The sequence below is a fragment of the Arachis ipaensis genome, chromosome B2, assembly GCF_059453495.1.
Source record: "Arachis ipaensis isolate K30076 ecotype BB chromosome B2, ASM5945349v1, whole genome shotgun sequence".
Lineage (NCBI taxonomy): Eukaryota > Viridiplantae > Streptophyta > Magnoliopsida > Fabales > Fabaceae > Arachis > Arachis ipaensis.
In genome coordinates, this window is record NC_142437.1 from 15,073,358 (window position 1) to 15,095,846 (window position 22,489).

Sequence of the window (22,489 nt, forward strand, 5' to 3'; positions counted from 1 at the left end):
GGCCTCACCCCATAGGAGATGAAACATGTGGGTCTCCAGACGCCATCGCTCTACGAATGCCATAATCAGGGAATTGTCGAATGTGAAATCCCTGAAGGGCACCGTGTCACCGAATCCAGCCTCAACCAGATACAGAACGATGGCGTCGGATCGAGGAAGGGTATGACTCACTCCCCGGGACCATAGAAGGCGAGGCCTCTGATAAAAAAAATTATATTCAAGATTATCAAGAAATAATTTTAAAACTTTTATTTGTTCTTCGACGTTTAACGGTCCTCGTATGATCACTGAATCTTTAAATAGGTTTCTATATTTTTTTTTTGTTAAATTCTTACGTTGTTTTTTAGTTTTGTAATTAGATTTTTTTAGTATAAAAAATATTAAACTTAAATAAATATTTTCTTCTAAATTAAAGATATTTCTAATTAAGAACATATTTAGATCTTTGATTACATATTTTTGAGACAAATATTATTCTATTAATTTTAATATATTTGATACTAAAAAAATCTAACTATAAGATTATAAGTAGTATAATAACTACATTAAAAATTATAAATCTCTAATTATAGATTTTACGAAACTATAACAAATAAAATAGAGTTCCAAACTAATAATTATATAGTAACAACCTAATACAAGTGAAATGAATTAGAGTTCTAAACTAATAATTATGTAGTAACAACCTAACACAAGTGAAATAAAATAGAGTTCCAAATTTCTACCAATAACCTATTTTTAACACTACAAACTATATTCTAGTTTTTTGTGACTACCCTAACCATGACTACATACAATAATATATCTATATGAGATTGCACAAAATTCAACACAACAGAACTAACCTGAAAGTCGACTGCCCTGACGTAATGTGAAATCTCGTTCAGCCTGTTAATAACTCCATCGTTTTTCGCTACGCGTGCCATCGCAGTATTTGTCGATAACATGGTAAAAAAAGGGTAAAAGAGAGGAGAAAGTGGTTGAAAATGTCAAAATGGGATCGAGTCAAACGCTGTCAACGACATATATTTATAGTCGACCTTATCTTATTTACAGTATAAATAAAATATACACATATCACATCCACGTATCTTATTTTATTTATAATGTAAATGAGATAAGAGAAGACGACAAATTTCGGTGGTAATAATTTTTAGATTTATTTATTTTTGTAATTATTACATTTATTTAATTTATTAAAAAAAAAATCCCCTTTTCGCATAGCATCTAAATTATGTCGTGTTTGACAACTAGTTATAGAAGGAGTCATTTAAAGTAGTTATTTAAATAATTGTAGACTAATTAAAAATTATTGAATTATGAAAAGATGCTTTATCATTTTTACAAAGAACTAAACCCTTTAATTTTTAAGCTGAAAAAAAAATATTTTCTTGTAAACACTTTATTTAAATTGTTTAATTAGATTTAATTACTTTATAGTTTATATGCTCAGTTCTTATATTTTTATCAAAATTTCAATTGGGTAAATTTTCAATTAAATTTTTACTAATCATTACTATTGAGAAATTAAAAATGTTTGTTTCGTCTTTGGGTTTAACAAAAAAATATTGATATCACATTTTCACATCACTTGTTTGTCTATTAAGAGCAAATATTGTGCAGCTATATATGCGGCATGCGGCAATCAATAGAAATAAAATTTTCTCAATTTTTTTCTCAAATATAATATCTATTTTTATATTTTTTTATTTTTTATTTAAAAAATATATAATAAAAAATTATATTTACATCATTACTTGAGAAAAAAATTGAGAGAATTGCCATCCCAATTTTGTGTATTTACTATAAATTTCTTATTATTCCTTTGATTATGGAAAATTAAGTTGTTAATTAATGTTGTAAAATTATACTCGTTAAGATTTTGGAGACCACTTCGATAAATATATTAAAAATATTTTTTTTTAAGATGCTTACATGTGTCATGATATTATTGGATATCTTTACATTATTTTTATTTTGAAATTCATTTCCAAATCCTTCATTGTTTCCTCTGACATTATGCCCTTCACCTTCATCATAATCTACAATTCGAGCAATCTATTCGACTTGTTTGGCAAGACGTTCGAATTTTGATTCGTGATCAGCCATTATAGGGTTCAAAATTGTGGTCATTTGTTGAGTCAATAAATTAACTAAATCATGATGACTTTCCTCCACTTGCTGTCGATATACTGCCATTGAATTAGCAGCATTCGAAGTAGAGCCCACATTATAATCACAAGAATATTCAGAATGTTGTTGTGGGTTTTGAGTGTTATTCACTCCACTTGTATTCCCAAAACGAATAGGCTGAACAAAACCACCTATTGGAGGGGTATAACCAGGAGGAAGACCATACGGAGGCCAACCAGCGGTTAGTGGAGGCTGATATGGTGGCAAGGTGCCACGTGGATGAGTATTACGTCCCATGTTTCCAGTTTAAACAGTCGTGACTGCTATACTTTCAATCCCGATTGCAGCTTCCGAGCGTGAATTCATATCTGCTTGCTGCATAGACACTGGTATGCTATCATTGGTGGACGAACCACCATTCACATTTGACATTTCATCAGCCATGTGAATGATCTTTTCACTTCGTAATCGCATACACTGGATAACACCACAAAATAATTATTTGACACACGTCGATTTTTAAAAACTTTCCCACTGGACGTGCCAATTTGTTTTGTCGATTTTTAGCAAATCGATGGTGGTCGATATCTAATGGTCTGGGACAGATTTCTAAAAGTACATCAAAGTGTCTTTGATTAGAGTGGGTTTATAAATTAGAATAAATTTAACTTTATGAATTGAAAAGAAATAAGAGAAATAAAGTTTTTCGAAAGAAAAATGAAAATAAAAAAAGTTTGCATTGAAAAATAAAAGAAAGCAATAAAGATGCTTTCGACTGGGTCAAAGGACTTTTGACTTGAAAATTAAAAATGCAGAAATGTAAATTGAGTAAAGAAAATTAAAGAGATGCTTGAAGGATAAATTTACTTGAAATGTAAAGTTTACAGAAAGATAAATTAAAAGAATGAAAAGATGGAAGGAACCCTACAAAAAAGTTACTCGATTGCAGACTCAGTAAGTCCCTAGGATGTGAGTGTGCTTGAATATTTTTTGAGTAAAAGTTTCAACCCCAATTCTCTAAGACTTCCTAGTATTTATAATCTACTTTTGGTAACCGACAATTAATTACAATTAATTACAAATTTACAACTTTGAAATACTTTCTCCTTGGTAACCGTTCCCGCCTAAACATTTTCCATGATCTTCTCGTGTGATAGAAGCCACTAACTTCTCCACTTCCATAATTATTCGAATCACTTATTCGAATAACTTATCTCGATTACCTGACTCGAATACCTTATTCGATTTGACTTGCTCGACTTATCGAAAGGCATTGAAATCGAATCGTGTTAAAAATCCATCATCTAATGCTTACGCGTGTGTCTTTTCGAAAACTGCTTATGCTTTCGACCGCTTTATCAATTCGAACAATTCACCTTCATCGAAAGTATTTTTCCGATCAACAACAGGAGATTTTTTTCGTTTTATCTCTAAAATCAGAACAGAATAGAGTAGGAAAGGAAAGAATCAGACAAGCATGTATTCTGGTTTAGTTTTTCTCTTGTGCAATAAAATTTACATTCAATCTCTACCACAATCATGGTAAAATTTTTACTATAATCAAATTGATTATATACACTAATACTAATGAATTATAACCTAATTCATCTAGTATCAACCACTAAGTTTTTAACCCAAGACTAGTAACCACAAAGTGCTATCCTAACTTGACAAGAGAAACTCAACTGGTTCAATGATTACCAAGTGCTATCCCAACTTGACAAGAAGAATTAATCCTAGTTTAACAAAACTAAATACACAAAATTTTTTAGCTTTTTTAATGTATCTCTCTTGCCTCTTTTCTCTCATATCTTTTTCATTTTTTACCTCACCATGATTTGTCTTTTTCTCAATTATAAAATGATAAATATCAAATAGCCATAACAATAAAATCTAAAATGAAGCACAAAAATAAAAAATAATAATTCTACATGTATGAGATAATGTTCTGAATTTTTCACTCTATTTTCTTTATCTTCAAATATTGTTAAGAATCCGCTATACAGTGAGTGAGAAGCTTGCTTCATCAAATTAGTTCACAATCTTTTTATTTTTCTTGCTAATTCTGTCCGTTGTAGCTAATTTTTTTTTTTGGGCATGCATTACTTTTTTATTTTGCTTCGCCACTTTTACCGTCTTTGTAGCTACTCCACTAACTTTTGTTGTTCATATATTTTGTTTTTACTCTATCAACTTCTGAAATTTGATCTTTTGATACCCTTAGTGCAATGTTGTTGTCCTTGTATCCTTGTTGCTCTCTATAATATTGTCAAATGTCCCATTTGCCTTTTTCTTCGTTGTTCAAACCATTAACTTTCAGAACCTTCTCTCTTGGCATGGTGAATCGGATTTTTGGTCATTATTTTTCATTGGGCTAAGATTTAGCTTTGAGACTTATGAAGTATCTCTTTTATTCTCCATTATGTGTGTTAAGATTAATGTATTGGGTCTGCAATACTCTTAACCCGATCAGCACACTTTTGGGCCTTTAACCCAATAATAATATTCATCATCATATTATCTTATCAAAATTAATTCTAATTCAACAATATATTTTATACTAATAATTAATTTTAATAGTGAATTTTAGTGTACATTTAATATAATTATTAAATTATAACTAGTTAATAAGAACTTATTTTTTATTTATTTGATTTTTGTATAAGTCTTTTTTTTTTACTTTATGTTAATTTTTTTTTATTTTTTAGATTTACTAAAGATAAAAAAATAATATGAATAGTTATATCTTTAATAAATATAATTTTAAAAAATAATAAATTATATTTAATCAAATAAAAATTGATAGAGATTAATTAAGTCAAATGAACTAATTTTGAATATTTTATTGATCATAATAAAAAATGTTCATGTCAATTAATTATTACAAGTGACATTTAACAAATGACATCAGCATTACACTAATGATTGTAATATAGAAGCTAAGCATTAAGCATAGACTAATAAGAGTAATGCTTTTAGAAGTTAGAAATTTAATTATTAGTAGATTCTTTTAAAGAAGTCAAGGACCAAATTAACTGTTCAAATAAATTTTAACGATTAAATTGGCCATTGCCTCTGCAGGAATCGATATTGTAGATTGATCAATTTTGGTCTGTCGCACTCAGAAGAAGCTAATAACCATTGAATAATGGATGCAGATGGCAGAAATGTTGAGAATGGTATCGAGATTTCCGTAGTGGAACCAAAGGGAATATTGGAAGAGATGTCACAGGCTACCCGACTGTTAGGAGTTCAGCTGCCAACATTGGAAATAAAGATTCAACGTCCAAGTCACAGGTCCAAGATCCAAAAGGTTCCTGCTTTTTTGCGTGAAAAATCCAACTTTTCTAGGTACTGTTCACCCAGAATGATCTCATTTGGTCCCATCCATCACCGTGAGCAGAATGGTGATCTCCAGCTGGGACAACAATTCAAATACCTTTGGGCGTTCCGTTATATTGAGCAATTCGCCCGTACATCAGGTAGAAAAAACACTGAAGATGCAAAAGTGTTTCTGTATGGAACTGTAACACAACACCTTCAAGAATTGAGGAATCTGTTAAGTAAGGACGTGACTGAAGGGTACAACAATGAGGAGCTAGTACAGATGTTGGTTGTGGATGGATGTGCTTTGCTCTATTTTATGTGCAAAATTGATGATCGAGATTCAAGACCGTTGATGCTCAAGTTTGACCAGTTGTGGTGTATATGGCAAAATTGTTGAACTTACTTACCGGTGGTTCCCGATTTCAGTTGAACAGGATACTGTTCCGTTTTCTATCCATGGGCCTACCAAAGAAGAAACAAGATTTAGCCACCTTTTCCCAAAGATATGACGAGGATAACGTACCAACTCATCTACTGGACTATATTCTCTCATATTACTCTTACGAAGGTAGTCGATCCCAAAAAGAGGTACATTTCCCGTGGTGTCCTCGAATTTGCATACGTATGCTCCCTACTATCATTATTTCATCAATAGAAACGGTATTTCGACCATTCTTTAATATAAAGAAGGCATTTCGATCTCTCTTTCCAGAAGCAGATTATTGGCATAGATATAAGAACATAGGGGATCTTAAAAAAGCGGGTATTCAAGTGAAAGTAAGCCAGACTGATCAATGGAAATGGCTTAACATTTCTTTCACCTCCAACTTGTTTAGAGGACATTTGATGCTTCCAGGGACTGTGATTAATGACCTCAGACCTTATCTCTATCACAACTTGATTGCATATGAGATGTGTCCGGACTTTTATCACGACTTCGAATTTTGCTCCTACTTTTCTTTGATGGATTCCTTGATTGATGACGCCGAGGATGTGAAAGATCTCAGAGCAGCTGGTGTCCTCCAAAATTTGCTTGGAAGCGATGAAGACGTGGCCAAACTCTTCAATGAACTAGGCCATGTATTGCCACACCAACATCTCAACGACTATAGCTATGACAATAAATATTATAAAGTCAGGTGTCAAATTGATAAACATTGCAGAAACAAAGGGAAGACTTGCTTGGCTCAATTACGCAGCACTTACTTCAATACCCCATGGTCTTACATTACCTTTTTCGCTGCTGTGTCTGTGTTGGTTCTTACTTTTCTCCAAACATTGTATACTATACATCCTAGGAATTGAAATTCATATTAGTCTCATCAAGTATGTAGGTCAGTACTAAGTATTAAGGTCAAAATAAAAAGTGTGACATCCTCACCACAATAAGTAATTATGGTTTGCAACGAATTGTGGTAGAAAAAGAACAAAAAAATGTTGTCATGTAAGGTTTTCTTTCCCTTTCTTTTTGTCTTTTTTGTTTTGCGTGGTATGTTGTAATGTAATAATGTTACGGTGCTATTGATTCGACCAAGTTATTTAAATAGGAGGCCACTCAGATAAATACGCCTAAAACGTCTTTTTTTAAAGATGTCTTTATGTTGTGTTTTAATTGGTTTTGGTATAATTTATTGGGTGTTTCTCATCACATATTATTAAATTTCTCAAAAGATTTTCTTTCCAAAAATAATAAAAAACATTTAATTTAGACTAAAACAAAAAAGGTAATAAATTAACTATTAAATTTTTTTTAAAAGATTATTTACATAAAAAAATATATCACATTCATCAATATATATATATATATATATATATATATATATATATATATATATATATATATATAAAAGCTCTTAAAAAATTTATAAATAAAAAAATAATTAATTTTTATTCGTATAATATATAAAATAATTACTATATTATTATTATATTATAGATTAAAATTTACTAATTTAAATTTTGTTTTTATTTTTAATATAAGCATTAAAAATAAATAATTTTTTTATAACAAGATATATTGTAATAAAATATATATAATATTAATTAGTTTTTAAAAAATTCTGAAAAGCTGGTTTTTTCTAATAAAGTGTTATTAAAAAATTAACATTATAAAAACTAATTTCAACTAATATGATATAATATGATATAATAGGTTATTAAATATATTTAATACAAAATACATTGAATATAAATTTTTATTGAGTTTAAATTTTAAATAATTTTTAATTAAATTTCGAATATTTTTATTTTAAAGAGTTAGAATATTTTAACATCATTTTTTCGTATCTTTTTAATTGAGTCTTTGATTTTTTAAATTATAAACCTTATTTATAATTAAGAGTAATGTTTTAACACCACCAATTAGTCACACATATAAAAATACAAGAACAATTCTATTGTCATAATTATAATCTAACTTTATAAGCAATACAATATAATAAAACTATATATAAGTAATATAATTAAATTTTATCTACATCTATAGTCACATTTCATAAATAATATAATTAAATTATATTTATGTTTATAATTAAAATATGAATAAAAATACAAAAAAGTATAGGATGGTTAATTTTTTTCATTCATAATTTTTTATTATTTTTGTTGTGAAAAATTTAATTATTTTAATAATTAATTATTTTTTAAAAAAAGATAATTGAATAACACAAAAAAGTCTTATTAAGAGTAATTTATTTATATATGATTAAAAAATAATTGAATAATTATATACGGTAAAAAATTAATATTATTAAAAAATAAAAATAAGATTTATTTTAAAATTAAAAATAAATTTTATTTAAAAATAAAATTAAAAATCATGGTTTTTTTTCTTTTTTCCAAAATTTATCTACGAGTAATTCTATAAATATTTTATGATGAATAAAAATATTAAACTCATACTAAAATTTATTCTAATAAAATTTATTTTTATTCTACTAAACGTTAAATAAATTATTGAAAAGAATTTTGTTTCCTCCATTAGAGAAGAATGATAAACTTCCATACTTCTATTATGTTATGGCAATAATTTAGCCTGTTATTTTTTAATGTACATAATAATAATAATAATAATAATAATAATAATAATAATAATAATAATAATAATAATAAAACAAGTATATCACAGTAAAAAAGAAAGCACGTCACCAAATAATTTATCATCCGAATTATATATGAATCAAATTGATAATATGAGAGCTAACACTACAAAAATCGACAACAAAGTTAGAGACTTACAAAACCTTTCTTAACATCATAGAAAAAAAAATGTTTATATTTGTGTGATATACAAAGCAATTATCATATTATTATTATTATTATTATTATTATTATTATTATTATTATTATTATTATTATTATTATTATTATTATTATATATATATATATATATATATATATATATATATATATATATATATATATGAGCAAAAAAAGTCCAACTGTATGTTTTAAAGTAAAATTTTTTTTAATATTTGATTAAATGTTCTTGTATTTAGTACTTTTTTTTGCACTTCCTCTTAGTTAAAAATATAATCATTATAATTTTTTAGTTATTATTGCTAGGGGTGTTTACAGATGGGATATGGCTGAAATTTCGATCCAATCCGCACTAAACTCATTAGATCAAATTCGATATTCGCACTTTTTATGTTTGGATCAGATATCAAATATATCCATAAAATAAAAAATATAAAAAAAATTTTATTTTTATAAAAAAAAGTCAATAATTTTTTTTGTTTACTTTTTTAAACATATTTAATTCTATCTGATTAGAGTGTGGATCCGATTCGATCCAATCCGATCATCTTACAGATCAGATCATATTCTCAAATTACAGATCAGATACGGATAAATACTGTGGATTTATATGGATATGATCTAATCTATGAACACCCCTAACTATTACTATAGGTTCATTGTTGCAAAAGAATGTTTCTTTTATTATAAACTATTATTAGATTTTAATTACCATTAAAACAACTGAATGGTCAACTTAATTACCATTATTATATCCATAGTTGTAAAAACCGAACTGGATCGATTGGTTCGACCAAAAAACTAGTGAACCGAATTAGAACTGGATTATAGTCCATTACTTTTTGGACCGTTTAAGGAATAAAATCGGTGTGAACTGGTAAGAACCGGTGCAAACTGGTCTAATCAAACTGGTCTGCTTGAAAAAATTTTTAAAATGTCTCCACAAAGTCTCGAACCAAGAACCTTGGAGCAAAAGTAACCTCTACTTGCCACTTAGCCATTGCACTTCTAAGTACTATATTTGACAAATACTAATTATATAGTATACATAAATATCTAATTTAATTTAATTTTTATTTTTTCTATTTTTAAAATTAATTATATTTTAATTATATACCATTATTAATATAAATATAAATTTCACTAAAAATTTATTAATTTACTTGATCTATTTTATTGCTAGTATTGTGATTAAGGTTATTTGTTTTGATGTTAGTGTTAAAATCTACTGATATTATAGTTAGATGATAGGCTTTGTGAATTAATTATTTTTTTATTGTGTCAAAATAAGATACTATTGTAGTATTAAAATTTTATGGTTTTTTTTATATTAGTTATTTTTAGAAGTTGAGACTTGATTCTTCATAAAATGTTAGTGAAGATATGCATTTCAAATTTTAATTTTAAGTTTTTAACTATTTTATATTTTATATTTACGTGAGACCAGTTTTATCGGTTCAACCAGTGATTTATCAGTTGAACCAATAAACCAGTGAACCAGTAACTTGATCGGTTCGATCACTGGTTCAGTTCTAACAACTATATTTCAATCTAATTTCAAAAATTTCGATTTACTCAATTTAATAGTTATGACTCACAATTGGTTCCTAATCAAGTAACAACAAATTATGTCTCCCAATTGGTTCCTAATCAGTTCTAACAATTATGTCTCCCAACTTAATAGTTATGACTCACATTGGTTCCTATTCTTATTTTTGTCACTGTCTCACAAAATCGTTAACGACATGCTGAAATGGACTAACGACTGCTACATTATACATTCTAGCGACTATTTGATGTGACAATTGAAATTTTTTTACCTTATTTTTTATTTTCAACTAAACACTTAAAACCCTAATATGAGTCACGGATACCTAAGTTAAAAAATCAAACTAAGTAAATTGAAACTTTAAAAATCAGATTAAAGCTCGAATATAACTTCAAAACAGAACTTTAACTTATGTAGTGATTAATTTAAATGAAAATCAAATAAATCAAAATTCAACATAATTTTTATCAATGTTTTTAAATTCGAAATTTCTATACCAAAATTAACTAGGATTTTTCTTTAAATTAAAAATTTAATGAAATAGTGACTTTAATTATCTTAACCAATGTCCTAATTAATTGCTTTTATGTCTTAAAAAAACCGTATATGAGAAAAAAATAATTAATTTGTCTACTTTAATAAATAGTTATTTTACTAAAATGAGAAACTATTTTTTTAAAATTTTTAAGAACTAATTAATATTATATATATTTTGTTACACTACATTTAATTATAAAAATTTTATTTATTTCTAATACTTATATTAAAAATAAAAAAAATTAAATTAGTGAATCTTAATCTATAATATAATAATAATATAGTAATTATTTTATATATTATACGAATATAAATTAATTATTTTTTTTATTTATAAAAATTTTTAAACGCTTGATCTTGTTTTATATATATATATATATATTTTGATGAATGTGATATATTTTTTTATGTAAATAATCTTTTAAAAAAAAATCTAATAGTTAATCTATTACCTTTTTTGTTTTAGTCCAAATTAAATGTTTTTTATTGTTTTTGGAAAGAAAATCTTTTGAGGAATTTAATAATATGTAATGAGGAACACCGAATAAATTATACCAAAACCAATTAAAACACAATATAAAGACATCTTTAAAAAAAGACGTTTTAGGCGTGTTTATCTGAGTAGCCTCCATTTAAATAAGAGGAGTGTTAGGGCCACTAATTTTTGTGATTTGTAGTAATTAAGTAATCATCAATGATGTTTTTAGGAAAAAGTTTGGTAACAAAAAATTTTCAGCCATAATTAGCCAAAAGTTTCTATAATTTACTTCATTTATATCACTTATTAATAACAATTTTATTTTTTATCTCACTCTCTTATCATTTTACTTATCATATTCTTATCAATTCTACTTATTAATAATATTAATTATAATATCATATTCTTTACTATTAGGCATTCTTGTAATCAATACTTAATATTCCTTTTATAATTTAATTTTTATATTTAATAATACATTAAATATTAATAATAATAATAAGAATGGAGGGTAATGATAATATACATTAATTGAGTTAATTACACTTGATTCTTTATTTCGCTTAAGGCATTTAATATCAATCAATGGAAATACGAAAAAATCATTAATTCTTTGTTTTCGTTAAGACATTTACTTGCACTTGATTCTTTGTAATATATACCTTCCATTAATTTAATTATGATTATTCAAATATCGTGACTCTAATACCATTGCAAGCACAATAGTGTATAAGTCAAGAAATTTTACAAGAAGTCGCGTTTATCGTTGCAAATAGTATGACATTTGAATTCGACCTTAATACGGTACCAATGGTAGAAGGTGCTGATGAAGAATTTGAACAGATGAACTCACCCGACGGGGTTGTTGTCAGTCAACCAATTCTCGATAATATGAAAAATCACACTAATTTTGATGAGGTATGGTAATAAACTATTTTTTTTTTGCGCTTTTATGTGCATTTATAATTATATTGTATACTAACTAAGTTCATACACATAACATTCATACGTACATATACATAACATCCATAATTACATACAACTAACATCTAAAAATTAAATTCATGTTTATTAGATATTACATCCATACACATATCATTTTTTAGTTATTGCATATGTAAATATATAAAGTTAACACAGATGTTTTTTAAATTTTATCATAATTGAATTTAAAAAATATCAAATTCTTAAATTAATTTATTTAATTGATAAATTTACAAATAACATCTATAAATTCATACACATAACATCCATAATTTCATGTTAATAACATCCATAATTTGTATTCATAATATTTATAATTTCATTACTATAATGTTTATAATTAATAAATTTTGATGATTAATATTATCAAATTTTAAACTATACGTCTTATTGTATTTTTCAAATTATCTTATATGTGCACTAATAGGTCATGATTTTTATTATTTTAATATTTTTATTTAATATTCATATGTATGCTTATTTATTGATTTTAATATGACGAGTTAATAATTATTTTTAAAAAATTATTTTTTAATTTTTTGTTTATATTTTATATTTTATTTTTGATATTTTAATAGTCTATATGTAAAATATAAGTTGTATAGTAGAAGTTGTTAAAATTTTTTAATTTAATTTTCATATTTTTTTGCAGAGAATTATTGCATTTTAATGGATAATAATATGATTGAGAGATGTTAGGGATTTGATTTGGAAGAAATTGAAATTAATTTTGGAAAGAACATTAATGACTCCAAACATGCAGCAAAATAGTAGGTGATAAGGAGGATAAGTGATAAGGAAGTATATGTCACTTGCTTATCAAGAGAATGGAAAATTTTATGTAATATTCCTATATGATAATTATTTTTTGGCTACCTAGCATCACCCATGTTTTTAATGGTTTGAGATTTCATCCAATGACGTGGGATTACTTATTTTTCTTTTGCTGGTTACATGCTGGCCAGAATTTAATAAAGTTGCTAGCCTCCTAGACTTTTCCTTTAAATAATAAGGTTAAATTTGTCTAATAACTTTTCTTTTTAAAAAAGTTGTGTTTTCAAAAAAATTTGATAAAAAGATATAATTGATACATATTTAAAATATTAAGGATAAAATTAAAACAAATTAAAATTTAAGAGTATTTTTAAAATTTTTGATAAATTTTAAAGATAAAAAATATACTTTATCTTTAAATTAAATATAATTTTAAAATTTTAATTCTTTTAAATTCAATGAAATGGCTCTAATTTAAAATTTTAGAATGCATATAGTACAGAAGGATCTGGACATTTTAAAACAAATTCTTATTGAACATGGTATAGACTATACTATAGAGTCACATTAGTTGTTAAAATGACATCTTATTGTAATAAATAATCCCGACTCATTGGAACAAGGATTCAGCTCACAAGTTTTAATTCCAGAGAGCACTTGTGAGAGAATATTACATTGAGTAAATATTTAAATTGGCTCCTAAAACATACACCCTCATTAAATTAGTTATTCGGGGATTTTTTACATCAACAGTATTTTTTATGAGGAATGCTAGAAGTCAACAATTTTTGTGATATATAGTCATTAAATAGCCATCAATGATAATTTTAATGGTGTGAGATTGGTATAAAATTTTATCCAATGACTCACTTTTTTTTACTAGTTACATGTTAACCAAAATTTAACAAAGTTACTGACCCCTAGACTTTTTCATATAAAATAAGGGTTTGGCTAAGGTAAGAATTAGAAGAAAATAAAAAGGATTGTCTTGGAGATGTGAAACATTTAAGTTTTCAATGCATTGGACAAAGAAAAAATTTGAAAGTTCTCTCATTTTATCCTTAACCATGCTCTCAGGGTACCGGTCAGCCATAAGTAGAACACAATGGTCATCTATTTAAAGACTAAAATAACATCCAAATAATACAGGTTGAAGCACTACAGTGATTTCCATTTAAACTTGGAGTGACTAAACTAGCATCCAAAATCTCTAGATGGCTCATGATATTTAAAAGAAATCTGTTGTTGCACTATTTCTAGTGTTTTACTCATATCCTAACCCCTCATGCTGCTACTATCAAATTGGGATTATTAGTCAATAAGGACAGTTTCAACACACTGTCACTGCCACCATGCGGAACACTAGTTCCTCCGCATAGAAATAATGGCCTTTATAACGTAGATTCAAATCTTAAGAGAGTAATTTGTCAACAGAATTTTTCGGTCAACAAATAATGGGGTACTTGTCATAAATAGAAAGCAGAAAAGGGGATTGTCAAGGTTTGTGGGTTATACCAGCCGTAGTAGACTTTCCGACACCGCCTTTATCGGAGGCGACAGCTATGGTATCTTTGACTCCGTGAACGTGAAGGTGCCTTGGGTAGCTTCGGACACTCCCTAGACTCTGAGAAGCCAAGAATTAGTGAGTGAGTAGGTATGTTTCGCTTGATTTTTGTTAATCTCGACAGGATGTCGAATCAAACTTGTATCAATATCTTAGTTTAGGGAGTAGATAGGACTTCTCTTAAAAAAAAGAAACTCGACTCAGAACTTACTTAGTGTGTTGAAAAAGTTATTTATATAAAAAATATATGAAATATTAATGAAATTACATTAACAATAGTGTAGATAATTATAAAGAAAAGTATAGGATTTACTAAGTGTGCGGATGGTTATCTTAATATTAGAGTTTAGGAGGTAACTTGGGAGTTGAATGTTTTTTTTTTTATTTTATTAGGTCAATTCTAAAGTCTATTATTCACAAAAATCATTGTTTACCTAACAAAATCCTAATTATAATGAATGAACGTACAAAAAATAAATGAACTTTAAATAAACATAAAAGTGAAATAAAAATTAAAAAGCAAAATACTTGAGGAAAAAAATAAGAGTAAAGTACTTGACCAAAACAAATAAAAATAAGAGTAAAATAATAATGAGGTCCTTGAAAATTTTTACTTTAGACAAATTAATTCCTAAAAAAAATATCAATTTAATCTTTTGGAATAGCAAGCTAGCAAACTAGTAAACTCAATTCTTGCCATCAATGATCACCATCGACATGTCAACAAACCCCTCGTTCTCTTTTCTTTTAACAAGCTCTGTGGAAATCAACTCTGTATCACTCTCGGGATTCACTTCCACACCCTATGCCAAATACGATTGCAACTATGTAGAGTTTATATATTGTGGGACAAATTGAAAAAACCTTTAAGGTTAAAATTACTTCATCTGAAAAAAACACACCATATTTACCCTTCCTAGTGAATTTGCTCGCAGATTCGATGATACTATCTCCTCTGCACAATCTATGTCTTCGCTACAAAACATGTGTACCACTTAATACACTTTCCCAAAATGAATATATAAGCATCATCATGCACCAATCCCATAGAATTGGGACAAATAAAAACATGTCCTACTTCACCGCGCATGGAGTTTGAGGTGAGGCCCTCGATAGGAAATATGTTTAGCACCTGGACACAACGCACAACAGACGGCTACTTAGCCTCCTCCATTCACCTCGCATTCATGTTCCATAGTAGATCTACATACTGAAAAAATAGCTGATGATTTTGCGAGTTCGATTGACAAACTTTCTGCCAAATGGATTAAGATCGATTGGGTTCAGTGATGCGAATCGGAGCTAACTTTAACAGACCACATCTTGTTATATATGTATATAGGAGATGACAATGAAGAATATCCAACCCTCGAGGGCACTAAATCCTACAGAACTATCGTCTTTAACTGATTTTATTGTTGTTGTCAAGCTAACTGTGATTACTGTCTAAGTTAAACAACATTGTTTTGCCTTAAAACGACGTTTTTTTTAACATGTATTTAATGCAACGAATTTTGATTTTTTAAATTTTATATTTTATTTTAGAGAATAAAATGTGATCTTTCATCATTTATTTTATAGATGGAACTAAAAAAAATATTAAAAAAAAGAGGAGTGCTACACATACAAGTCATTTTTGTTTACAAGTCTTACAAGTTGGGCCTAACACGCGCGTAACTGAACCATCTTCACGTGTTTCATCTTCGTTTTCTTTTTTACGAAAAAGAAGAAGAGACACAGAAAAAGAAGAAGAAGAAGAAGAGGAAGAGGAAGCATGGAGAAAGAAGAAGAAGAAAAAGAGGCACAAAAAAAAACGTGAAAACGGCGTGAATATAAATGACTTGTATGATTTGTATGGAAAAGCGTTCTCTCTTTGCCTTCGATCTCCTTCTGTTTTTTTCGATTTTCATGGTTTCTGAAATCAAGTTTTGAAATTGTTTTGAAGATGATAGAACTTCAGAAATACATCCGAACGATTACAAAAATACACCCAAACGATTACAGAAATACATCCAAAGGATTATAGAAATACACCCAAACAGTTACAGAAATAAACCAAACGATTACAGAAATACACCTAAAGAATTACAGAAATACACCCAAAAGATTTAAGAAATACACCCAATATAGGGGGAGACAGTATATTTCTTCTTGAAATCTTTTAATGTTTTGCTGGTTAAGGATGAGGCACATGACAGAGACAATCTAGAAAAAAATCTAGAAGAACAGTAAAACAGTACCTTAAATAATGTTTCTTCGTTTTTTCTGTGATTTCGATGAAGGAGAAAGAGAAAACGAAAAAAGGAGAAGAAATTTCAATAAAAAAAGAAGGAGAAATATGTGGTGTTGATGACGATGATAACGAGAGAGAAAAATTACGAAAAAGAAGAAAAAGAGACACGGAGAAAGAAGAAGAAGAAGAAGAAGAAGAAGAAGAAGAAGAAGAAGAGGCACAAAAAAAAACGTGAAACGGCGTGAATATAAATGACTTATATGGCTTGTATTGAAAATCACTTGTATGTGGAGAATTACTCTAAAAGAAACTATTCAAAAATAAAAAAATCACACTTTATCCTCTCAAATAAAAATTTAAAATTTAAAAAATTCAAATTTTTAAATATAAGAGAAAAGGACAAATAAGTCCCTGACTTTTTACCCCGCGGACATTTTTGTCCCTGACCATTGAAAAATACATTTAAATCTCTGACCTCCTTGAAAATAGGACGAATCAGTCCCTCTGTCAAAAAGCCACCGTCAGACACAACGGAAAAGTCTGACGTAGCTTCCCTTCGTCTTACCTGGCATGACGGATGCCAACGTGGCACGTTAGTGAGATGGAGCATTTGGAAAGTGAACAAATAAGTCCTTGGAGCCCATAACTACGTCGTTTAGATAGGTGCCCTAATCTTAAAATTCGTTTGGCTTCTTCGTTCAGGCTGGTGGCTGGTGGTGAGGAGAAGAGTTCTGCGTATGTTAACAATGGCAACGCAGGGGGCATCATCAACCTCAAGAAGAAGCGTAAGTGGATTTAGAGAAGAGAAGTCTGGTTCAAGCTCAGTTCCATATGCGCTTCAGGCTGGAGATGGAAACGTCGCCGTCGCACCGAGATGTTAGATGGTTGCAAATAGTATCTGATCATTGGGAATTTTGACAGGGAAAGGAAGGTCATTGCAAATTTTTTGTTTGGCTCGATGAGCATCTTATCTGGGGTGGCATTGAGGGAGGCTGTGAAGATGGCACCTGCTGAGCCCACTGCTGCTGGGGTGGCTGCGGCTGCTGCGGCTGCTGCTGTTGTTGCTGTGGCTGCTGATACTGAGGGAACTGTTGCACAGCTGGGGATGGGGTTACCTGAGATGGTGTTGGTTGTGGAGTCACCCGCGACATGTCTTGTTGAAGTTGGGGTGTTTGGTATTGTTGATTTGTCAATGGTAAATACTGATTCTGAAAGAGCTGGGGAGCAGCTGGAGGGTTTGGCAATGGAGTGGGGGGTTGCTGCATGTAATAAGTAGGTTGTTGGGTGGCTTGGGACGCATTTGCTACTGGAGCTTGAGCATGGGGTGCAGCCGGTTGCGGCTGCTGCTGCTGTGGGGGAATTTGATGAGAAAGTGCAAGAGCTAACTGCTGGTTGTGTGCATCAGATGCACTATCAATCTTTTTAGGATCTGTTGTAGAAGGCGATGATCTCTCCTCTAAGTGGCTTGAGGAAGATGATTCCTTCTGAGCAAGTTGAAGCTTGGCTAATTCTTTCTGAGTGTCAGCTAGCTCTTGCTTGTCTCTTAAAATTTGTACAGATCTATGAACCTACATAACCAACGTAAGGAAAATGAATACATGCAATAACAATCTTTGTTTCTCAAAGTCTATATAATCAATTAATAAAGTGAACAGATATATGAAAGCATGCTAATACAGAACATTGTGAGTTAAATGCTTCATTTACTCTGCACTGCTCATAGCTGAAAGTTATTTTTTGCGTATATTGGAACAGTATCAAGAAAACACAGAATATTCGAGCAATAACAAATTGTTAATCTAGCAATAGAGATTAATGTCCGGTTTGTGATTGATGAATGGTGCTTCATTGACCAGATAAACAAAGTATAGCTATCTTGTTATGTTGAACAGGTTTGCAAATCAAGAAAGGAATATGGTTGGATTTCCCAATTGAGAAAGAATGTCTGCAATTGAATTGGAAGGGGAAAAAATTGCTTCAGTTGATGTATAACTACTTCAGGATTTCATTAACACAAGATCCAAAGTATTCTTCCATCAGATGTGGGATAGTGCTGTATAGGTACTAGGTAATATATAAAATGAAGTTAAACCTAAGAATATATATGAAAGCAGCATACCTCTTGAAGATGTTTTTCAAGGGCCTTGAGCTTTAAATCTTGCTCCCCATGGTCACGATTTAAATAAGATCTCATTTCTCCAATAGATTTGTCAAGATTGTAGCAATATAATTTCAATTGGGATAACCTTGAACTAATTCCCTCAAGAAATCGCATGAGGTTGTCAGCATATTTTTTCATGCTCTTCTCCACAGTTGCAATCACATCTTGGCTTAGAGAATCTTCAGGCGGATTGTAGGTAATAGTAGGAAACATTGATGCTCTCGTCAATCCCTAACCTTTGAAGATGGTTCCTCTGCCACCAACACCTCCTTCAACCACCACCATCCAGCTCCACGCCCACATGCACCACCACCAACCTTACCTTTTCTTCCTTCTTCTTCACCCACAAAAACTGTCCCCTACCTTAAGTGTTGTGCCTATCTAATCAAAATCTATAAAGAGAAAAACCTCCAACAGGCATGGTTGTTGTTGTTGATGATGATGATGGCAGTGGTGAGGCACAGTGGATGAACGACGTAGTTATGGGCTCCAGGAACTTATTTGTCCACTTTCCAAATGCTCCATCTCACTAACGTGCCACGTTGGCATCCGTCATGTCAGGTAAGACGAAGGGAAGCCACGTCAGACTTTTTCGTTGTGTCTGACGGTGGCTTTTTGACGGAAGGACTGATTCGTCCTATTTTCAAGGAGGTCAGGAATTTAAATGTATTTTCCAATGGTCAGGGACAAAAATGTTCGGGGTAAAAGATCAGGGACTTATTTGTCCTTTTCTCTAAATGTAACATCGCCTACAGATGCTTCGAGGTCCACAATAATCTTTTCTCACCAAAGACTTGGCCCTTTTTTAGATACAAATTAAAGCTCCTCTATTGTTAAGTTAAGGCCAATTTTTTTATGTCTATCACTTGATGATGTCAGGTTTTTGTCGAATTTATTTTTCATAACAAATTTTATATATTTAAAATTAATTAATTTATATATTTTTAAATGAGATAATATTAGCTATTTAACCTAGATCAATTAAACACCAAATTTTTTTAAGTACCATAACAAATACCTTAACTTAATATAAACATTTTAAATTTTATGGCCACTAAAGATTTAAAAGAGTTATCAATCAGGGGTTATAGCTTGATTAGCTTCATTTCTTTATTTTCTTCAATATGACTCTGTTGGATTTGGATTGTTGTATGCTTGACAATTGCCCTCTCTAAAAAGTTAGCATTTATTTATTTGTTCAATTTCTTTAATTTTGGCATCAAATTCATCCGCCCTTCTCAGAGTTTATGGATTACCATATTATTTCAAAATTCAAACTTATTCGATGATGATGTTATATGACTGTTTTTTACCATGGAAGCAAATAAAAATTCCTTAGCGACATTAACTAATTTAATTTTAGCCGAGTGATGAGCTTATACTTGATTTGTAGTTCAATTCTAGTAGTAGAGAATAAATCTGATTCTTGGTATATGGATATATTCTTGCAAATCGATAAGTTGAAATTTGTGTATAAAATAAATTTGTGTTAATTTTTTATTTTGTATTTTAAATTTTATTGGTATCAAGTTATTTTTGTTTTAAGTTTAAACTTCATCTAAACTTTTTTTTAATCTTATTTAGATCCACCCGATTTTATTGTAATCCAAAAGTAACGAGATTTTATTGGGTCAAGAATTTAAATAAAAATCTAAAAAATTAGACCCAATCAATATTTTTGATTTGATTTGGGACAAAATAAATTTAACTTTACCTCACTCATGAATATCTCATTAGAAAGTAGAGATCTTAACTTAATTTATTTAAAATTTTTTATTCTATAATTTTAATATATGAGTTTAGTTATAATGTATTTTAAAAATATATGTTAAGATTATTATTAATAAAAATTTTAAAATTTTTTTGTTTTAATAAATACACAACGTACAAATGCATGAAAAACTCAATTTTTATATTTTGTTTTCTATAAAAACTTTCTTAAAAAATAACTTCAACTTATGTCTTATGTATTTAGTAAGGTTGCGATAACTGAACCGGTCATCAAACTGGTCGAATAACTGGTTAAATGGTTCAACCGTGGTCGAACCGTAGTCGAACCGATTTCGTTATATAAAATAAAATTATTAAAAATATAATATAAATCTTTTAAAATTTAAATTCAATCATTCATATAATAATAAGATTTAAATTTTCATAACCCACCCACTAATTAAACTATATCTCATCTCATTATTAAAATTTTACATTCAAATTCAAACATAAAAATTTAGAACAAAATAAAATTATGGCATAAAATACTATATCCAGTTATCCACATTCAATCAACAATCACCAACAATGTCAATAATTATTTAATTAAACAAAATTCGCTCAATTAATATCAAATTACTAATTAAAAATAGCTATGAACCAATCTCAGCAGCAATATTTTTTCAAGATGTGAAAAATAAACCATCCCCTGCCCCATGAAAATCCTAAAAGAAAAGAGATTTACCAATAATTGACCAACTTCTATTTTAACATTCAACCCATCCAAACAGTTCTCCTAAAAAATTGGTACAACCTCAAAGAAGAAAAGTCTAAAACCCAACTTCATGTTTCAGTTGCAGTTACAACTTGCAATATAGCATACCTTCAACGAGCAACAAAGGGACAAAACAGAAACGCAATATTTGAAATAAAATTATCCTTCACTCGCTCCAGAAACGTAAGAACCTGACTTCCAGCAAATTCATCCGCAACAACACAGTAAGCTGAAAAACAACAATGCAGCATTTCAAATCACTCAAACACAATGAGAATTTCACCCTAACAATCATCTAAGCAAAAATGCATACATATATACACAAGATTAAATCAGAAAAAAATAGATCAAGAGAGAAAAAGAGAGGAACGGACTGAAGCCATTATTGACGAGGAAGCTGAAGGTGGGGTTGTCGCAGTTGTAGGTGAACTTGTTGTTGGAGGAAGGAAGCTTCTGGAGGCACTGGAACGACGGTGAGGAGAACAGGCACGTTTGCGACGGCGAGGAGAACAGAGCTGAGTAGACATTCGCAACATCGAGCAACAGAAACGTTCGGTGGCAATGGCGGCACCCTCGGGCTCGACGACGACGATGACAGATTTGGGCTTGACGAACTTCTGGCAACGAGGAGGAGGATAGGTTCGGGCTTGATGGCACCCTTGGGCTTGACGACGCGAGGAGGAAAGAATACCTTCGAGAAGCAAGGATGGCAATCACTGGTTGTCACCGCCGAGAGTGGTGGGGGCTGATGGTGGCTGAAAAGCTTTAATGATTTTGCTCTGATAGGGTTAGGGTTGGTCATATCAATTTGAGGCTTTGTGCGTTTGTGGAAGATTGAAGGGGGAGGGGTGTTCTCATTTTGGGCTGAGCATTGTTTTTTTTTTTTTTTTGGGGGGGGTGGGTTAGGACCAAAACGGCGCCATTTTAATGTTGATTAGAGAACTAGTTATTTTAAAAACCTGTCCGGTTCAACCGGTTTATCGGTTAATCGCCGATTTGATCGGTT

The 22,489-nt window shown here is 29.6% G+C and overlaps 1 protein-coding gene and 1 pseudogene across 1 annotated transcript; one reads left to right on the forward strand and one right to left on the reverse strand.

Annotated features, from left to right (window-relative positions):
• The first annotated feature begins 5,281 nt into the window (after positions 1-5,281).
• On the forward strand, positions 5,282-6,765 carry LOC148573112 (UPF0481 protein At3g47200-like; annotated as a pseudogene).
• An 11,004-nt stretch (positions 6,766-17,769) lies between these two features.
• LOC107626892 (uncharacterized) lies at positions 17,770-19,220 on the reverse strand. Its single transcript, XM_021115546.2, has 2 exons — positions 18,957-19,220; positions 17,770-18,405 (listed from the first exon to the last, which is right to left on the reverse strand). The coding sequence occupies exons 1-2, from the start codon at positions 19,209-19,211 to the stop codon at positions 17,770-17,772; spliced, it is 891 nt and encodes a 296-aa protein (XP_020971205.1). The 5' UTR covers positions 19,212-19,220.
• Between the last annotated feature and the right edge of the window lie 3,269 nt (positions 19,221-22,489).

What these genes read in the sequence shown, in the direction of transcription:
- LOC107626892 (XM_021115546.2), bottom strand. Translation starts at nt 19,211, where the DNA reads ATGTTTCCTACTATTACCTACAATCCGCCTGAAGATTCTCTAAGCCAA. An exon ending in TTGAAAAACATCTTCAAGAG is followed by an intron (nt 18,406 to 18,956) that starts GTATGCTGCTTT and finishes TTGGTTATGTAG; the next exon opens with GTTCATAGATCTGTACAAAT.